The 7,923-nt window shown below is 41.4% G+C and overlaps 1 protein-coding gene across 1 annotated transcript; it reads left to right on the plus strand.

The window, feature by feature from the left end:
• The first annotated feature begins 244 nt into the window (after positions 1 to 244).
• LOC133537715 (histidine-rich glycoprotein-like) lies at positions 245 to 1,108 on the plus strand. The gene has a single exon (XM_061878806.1). The coding sequence runs from the start codon at positions 245 to 247 to the stop codon at positions 1,106 to 1,108; it is 864 nt and encodes a 287-aa protein (XP_061734790.1).
• Positions 1,109 to 7,923: the final 6,815 nt, after the last annotated feature.

The following is a 7,923-nucleotide window of genomic DNA, read 5'->3' on the forward strand; positions in this document are numbered from 1 at the left end:
AACACACCAGCAACACACCAGCACCACGCCACCAACACACCAGCAACACACTACCACCACACCACCAACACACCACCAACACACCAGCAACACACCAGCACCATGCCACCAACACACCAGCAACACACTACCACCACACCACCACACCACCAACTCACCAACACACCACCACCTCCACCACACCACCAACACACCACCATACTAGCAACACACCAGCAACACACCACCACCACACCAGTAACACATGCACACGCCAACACACCACCATACAACCAACACCAACACACCACCACACTACCACCGACACCACCACAGCAGCAACACACCACCATACCACCAACACACCACCACCACACCACCAACACACCAGCAACAAACCACCACCACACCACCAACACCAACACACCACCATAGCAGAAACACACCACCAACACACCACCATACTAGCAAAACACCAGCAACACACACACACGCCAACACACCACCATACCAGCAACACAAAACCAACACCAACACACCACCAACACACCACCACCACACTACCACCAACACCACCAAACCAGCAACACACCACCATACCACCAACACACCACCACCACACCACCAACACACCAACAACAAACCACCACCACACCACCAACACCAACACACCAGCAACACACCAGCACCACACCACCAACACACCAGCAACACACTACCACCACACCACCAACACCAACACACCACCAACACACCACCACCACACAACCAACACCAACACACCACCACCACACAACCAACACACCACTACCACACCACCAACTCACCACCACCACACCACCACCACAACACACCACTAACACACCACCACCACGACACCACCAGACCACCAACATACTACCAACACACCACCAACACACCACCACCACACAACCAACACACCACCACCACACCACCAACTCACCACCAACACACCACCAACTCACCACCAACACACCACCACCACAACACCACCACACCACCAACATACTACCAACACAACACCAACACACCACCAACACACCACCAACATACCACCAACACACCACACTACCAACACACCACCAACACACCACCACCACACCACTAACACACCACCAACACAACACCAACACACCACCACCACATCACACCAGCAACACACCACCACACCAGCAACACACCACTAACACACCACTAACACACCACCAACACACCACCACCACACCACTAACACACCACTAACACACCACCAACACAACACCAACACACCACCACCAACACACCACCAACACACCACCACCACACCACCAACTCACCACCAACACACCACCACCACAACACCACCACACCACCAACATACTACCAACACACCACCAACACAACACCAACACACCACCACCACATCACACCAGCAACACACCACCACACCACCAACACACCACTAACACACCACTAACACACCACCACCACACCACCAACACACCACTAACACACCACCAACACACCACCACCACACCACTAACACACCACTAACACACCACCAACACAACACCAACACACCACCACCAACACACCACCAACACACCACCACCACGCCACCAACACACCACCACCACACCACCAACTCACCACCACCACAACACCACCACACCACCAACATACTACCAACACACCACCAACACATCACCAACACACCACCACCACACCACCAACACACCACCAACACACCACCAACATACCACCAACACACCACCACCACACTACCAACACACCACCACCACACCACCAACACACCACCACCACACCACTAACACACCACTAACACACCACCAACACAACACCAACACACCACCACCACATCACACCAGCAACACACCACCACACCACCAACACACCACCAACATACCACCAACACACCACCACCACACTACTAACACACCACTAACACACCACCAACACAACACCAACACACCACCACCACATCACACCAGCAACACACCACCACACCACCAACACACCACCAACATACCACCAACACACCACCACCACACTACCAACACACCACCACCACACCACCAACACACCACCACCACACCACTAACACACCACTAACACACCACCACCACCACCATCACACCAGCAACACACCACCATACCAGCAACACACCACCACCACAACACCACCACACCAGCAACACACCACCATACCAGCAACAGAAACACACCACCACCATCACACTACCAACACCAACACACCACCAACACAACACCACCACACCAGCAACACACCACCACCATACCAGCAACACACCACCACACCAGCAACACACCACCACCATACCAGCAACATACCACCACACCAGCAACACACCACCACAACACCAGCAACACACCACCACTACACAACTAACACACCACCACCACACCAGCAACACGCCACCACCATACCAGCAACACACCACCACACCAGCAACACACCACCACCACACCAGCAACACACCACCACTACACCACTAACACACCACCACCACACCAGCAACACACCACCACCATACCAGCAACACTCCCCACCACGTGGAACAGGCAGTCTGTGATGTGTACTGATGATCTGCTCCCACCAAGTCACACACACACACACACACACACACACACACACACACACACACACACACACACACACACACACACACACACACACACACACACACACACACACACACACACACACAAGATATCAACAACATCCAGCTGGTCATGCCATCCATTAATTACATCGATCATCACATGGAATCTAACACACTTCATTGTTTATCTCTGCAACTCAGACTCTGGGATTAAACTCCAGATCTGTACTCATTTACATTTAGTCTCATCTTTGGACTGACAGAACTCTCCAAAAGTAGTCTATAGTTCCAACTTTTATCTGTCAGTAGACTCGCTTTGGAAGATAAAAACTACAACATTTCGAATACAAAGTAGTGTATACCATATTTCCTTGAATAGCCGCCCGGGTGCTACTTAACTTAAAACCTCTCCTCACCGCTGTGCTTACCAATGGTATTCAGTAAAAAATTGTGATGTATAAAAAATAAATACAAATTATTTTTTTTATTCTGCGGCCACGGCCCGGTGGTTGGGTACCTTTGCAGGTAGAACACATACATATCGCTGCTTCTCATATTGAGATTGCAATGCATACTTGGTCAACAGCCATACCTTTTACACTCATGGTTGTGATATCAACAACTTTAACACTCTTACTAATATGCGCCACACTCTGTGAACCCACACCAAACACATTTCTGGAGAACATTGGCTCTATAAATGCAACATAAGAATGACAGATGTACAAACCCCGTTTCCATATGAGTTGGGAAATTGTGTTCGATGTAAATATAAACAGAATACAATGATTTGCAAATCCTTTTCAACCCATATTCAGTTGAATATGCTACAAAGACAACATATTTGATGTTCAAACTCATAAACATAATTTTTTTGCAAATAATAATTAACTTAGAATTTCATGGCTGCAACATGTGCCAAAGTAGTTGGGAAAGGGCATGTTCACCACTGTGTTACATCACCTTTTCTTTTAACAACACTCAATAAACGTTTGGGAACTGAGGAAACTAATTGTTGAAGCTTTGAAAGTGGAATTCTTTCCCATTCTTGTTTTATGTAGATCTTCAGTCCTTCAACAGTCCGAGAAGCCGGCGGCGTTTCTGGATGTTGTTGATAAATGGCTTTCACTTTGCATAGGAGAGCTTTAACTTGCACTTACAGATGTAGCGACCAACTGTATTTAGTGACAGTGGTTTTCTGAAGTGTTCCTGAGCCCATGTGGTGATATCCATTAGAGATTGATGTCGGTTTTTGATACAGTGCCGTCTGAGGGATGGAAGGTCACGTTCATTCAACTTTATCAGTATTTATTGCCACCTTGTCCAACTTCTTTGTCACGTGTTGCTGGCATCAAATTCTAAAGTTAATGATTATTTGCACAAAAAATGTTTATCAGTTTGAACATCAAATATGTTGTCTTTGTAGCATATTCAACAGAATATGGGTTGAAAAGGATTTGCAAATCATTGTATTCTGTTTTTATTTACATCTAACACAATTTCCCAACTCATATGGAAACGGGGTTTGTACATCTGTCGGTAGACTCGCTATGGAACCGTTAAAAACTACAACATTTCAAATACAAAGTAGTGTATAGTTCTAACTTATATCTGTCAGTAGACTCTCTATGGAAGTGCTGATAACAGAAATTTTATTACAAAGTAGTGTACAGTTCTAACTTACATCTGTCAGTAGACTCGCTATGGAAGCGCTAAAAACTGCAACATTTGAAATACGAAGTAGTGTATAGTTCTAACTTGTATCTGTCAGTAAACTCGCTATGGAAGGTAAAAACTACAACATTTATGATACAAGGTAGTGTATAGTCCTAACTTATATCTGTCAGTAGACTCGCTATGGAAGGTAAAAACTACAACATTTATGATACAAGGTAGTGTATAGTCCTAACTTATATCTGTCAGTAGACTCGCTATGGAAGGTAAAAACTACAACATTTATGATACAAGGTAGTGTATAGTCCTAACTTATATCTGTCAGCAGACTCGCTATGGAAGGTAAAAACTACAACATTTATGATACAAGGTAGTGTATAGTCCTAACTTACATCTGTCAGTAGACTCGCTATGGAAGCGCTAAAAACTACAACATGTCGAAAACAAAGTAGTGTATAGTTCTAACTTATATCTGTCGGTAGACTCTCTATGGAATACAAAAATTACAACATTTCAAATACAAAGTAGTGTAGAGTTCTAACTTACATCTGTCAGTAGACTCGCTATGGAAGTGCTAAAAACTACAACATGTCGAAAAAAAAGTAGTGTATAGTTCTAACTTATATCTGTCAGTAGACTCGCTATGGAAGTGCTGATGACAACAGAAATTTTATTACAAAGTAGTATATCGTTCTAACTTACATCCGTCAGTAGGCTCGCTATGGAAGTGCTAAAGACTACAACATGTCGAAAACAAAGTAGTGTATAGTTCTAAATTACATCTGTTTGTAGACTCGCTATGGAAGCGCTAAAAACTACAACATGTCAAAAACAAAGTAGTGTATAGTTCTAACTTATATCTGTTGGTAGACTCTCTATGGAATACAAAAACTACAACATTTCAAATACAAAGAAGTGTATAGTTCTAACTTACATCTGTCAGTAGACTCGCTATGGAAGTGCTAAAAACTACAACATGTCAAAAACAAAGTAGTGTATAGTTCTAACTTATATCTGTCAGTAGGCTCTCTATGGAAGTGCTGATGACAACAGAAATTGTATAACAAAGTAGTGTATAGTTCTAACTTATATCTGTCGGTAGACACTCAATGGAATACCAAAACTACAACATTTCAAATACAAAGTAGTGTATAGTTCTAACTTACCTCTGTCAGTAGACTCGCTATGGAAGTGCTAAAAACTACAACATGTCGAAAACAAAGTAGTGTATAGTTCTAACTTATATCTGTCAGTAGACTCGCTATGGAAGCGCTAAAAACTACAAAATGTCAAAAACAAAGTAGTGTATAGTTCTAACTTACATCTGTCAGTAGACTTGCAATCGAAGCGCTAAAAACTACAACATGTCAAAAACAAAGTAGTGTATAGTTCTAACTTATATCTGTCAGTAGGCTCGCTATGGAAGTGCTGATGACAACAGAAATTGTATTACAAAGTAGTGTATAGTTCTAACTTATATCTGTCGGTAGACACTCAATGGAATACCAAAACTACAACATTTCAAATACAAAGTAGTGTATAGTTCTAACTTACCTCTGTCAGTAGACTCGCTATGGAAGTGCTAAAAACTACAACATGTCGAAAACAAAGTAGTGTATAGTTCTAACTTATATCTGTCAGTAGACTCGCTATGGAAGCGCTAAAAACTACAAAATGTCAAAAACAAAGTAGTGTATAGTTCTAACTTACATCTGTCAGTAGACTTGCAATCGAAGCGCTAAAAACTACAACATGTCAAAAACAAAGTAGTGTATAGTTCTAACTTATATCTGTTGGTAGACTCTCTATGGAATACAACAATTACAACATTTCAAATACAAAGTAGTGTATAGTTCTAACTTACATCTGTCAGTAGACTCGCTATGGAAGCGCTAAAAACTACAACATGTCAAAAACAAAGTAGTGTATAGTTCTAACTTATATATGTCAGTAGACTCGCTATGGAAGTGCTGATGACAACAGAAATTTTATTACAAAGTAGTGTACAGTTCTAACTTATATCTGTCAGTAGACTCGCTATGGAAGTGCTAAAAACTACAACATGTCAAAAACAAAGTAGTGTATAGTTCTAACTTATATCTGTTGGTAGACTCTCTATGGAATACAAAAATACAATATTTCAAATACAAAGTAGTGTATAGTTCAAACTTACATCTGTCAGTAGACTCGCTATGGAAGTGCTAAAAACTACAACATGTCGAAAACAAAGTAGTGTATAGTTCTAACTTATATCTGTCAGTAGACTCGCTATGGAAGTGCTGATGACAACAGAAATTTTATTACAAAGTAGTGTACTGTTCTAACTTACATCTGTCAGTAGACTCGCTATGGAAGCGCTAAAAACTACAACATGTCGAAAACAAAGTAGTGTATAGTTCTAACTTATATCTGTCGGTAGACTCGCTATGGAAGGTAAAAACTACAACATTTATGATACAGGGTAGTGTATAGTTCTAACTCATATCTGTCAGTAGACTCGCTATGGAAGTGCTAAAAACTACAACATGTCGAAAACAAAGTAGTGTATGGTTCTAACTTACATCTGTTAGTAGACTCGTTATTGAAGCGCTAAAACCTACAAAATGTCAAAAAAAAAGTAGTGTATAGTTCTAACTTATATCTGTTGGTAGACTCTCTATGGAATACAAAAACTACAACATTTCAAATACAAAGTAGTGTATAGTTCTAACTTATATCTGTTGGTAGACTCGCTATGGAAGCGCTAAAAACTACAACATGTCAAAAACAAAGTAGTGTATATTTCGAACTTATATCTGTCAGTAGTCTCGCTATGGAAGTGCTGATGACAACAGAAATTTTATTACAAAGTAGTGTACAGTTCTAACTTACATCTGTCGGTAGACTCTCTATGGAATACAACAATTACAACATTTCAAATACAAAGTAGTGTATAGTTCTAACTTACATCTGTCAGTAGAATCGCTATGGAAGCGCTAAAAACTACAACATGTCAAAAACAAAGTAGTGTATAGTTCTAACTTATATCTGTCAGTAGACTCGCCATGGAAGTGCTGATGACAACAGAAATTTTATTACAAAGTAGTGTACAGTTCTAACTTACATCTATCAGTAGACTCGCTATGGAAGCGCTAAAAACTACAACATGTCAAAAACAAAGTAGTGTGTAGTTCTAACTTATATCTGTCAGTAGACTCGCTATGGAAGCGTTAAAAACAACAACATGTCAAAAACAAAGTAGTGTATTGTTCTAACTTACATCTGTCAGTAGACTCGCTATGGAAGGTAAAAACTACAACATTTATGATACAAGGTAGTGTATAGTTTTAACTTACATCTGTCAGTAGACTCGCTATGGAAGTGCTAAAAACTACAACGTGTCGAAAACAAAGTAGTGTATAGTTCTAACTTATATCTGTCAGTAGACTCGCTATGGAAGTGCTGATGACAACAGAAATTTTATTACAAAGTAGTGTACAGTTCTAACTTATATCTGTCAGTAGACTCGCTATGGAAGCGCTAAAAACTACAACATGTCGAAAACAAAGTAGTGTATAGTTCTAACTTATATCTGTCAGTAGACTCGCTATGGAAGTGCTGATGACAACAGAAATTTTATTACAAA

This window comes from Nerophis ophidion, linkage group LG19, assembly GCF_033978795.1.
Source record: "Nerophis ophidion isolate RoL-2023_Sa linkage group LG19, RoL_Noph_v1.0, whole genome shotgun sequence".
NCBI lineage: Eukaryota > Metazoa > Chordata > Actinopteri > Syngnathiformes > Syngnathidae > Nerophis > Nerophis ophidion.

What these genes read in the sequence shown, in the direction of transcription:
- LOC133537715 (XM_061878806.1), top strand. Translation starts at nt 245, where the DNA reads ATGCACACGCCAACACACCACCATACAACCAACACCAACACACCACCA.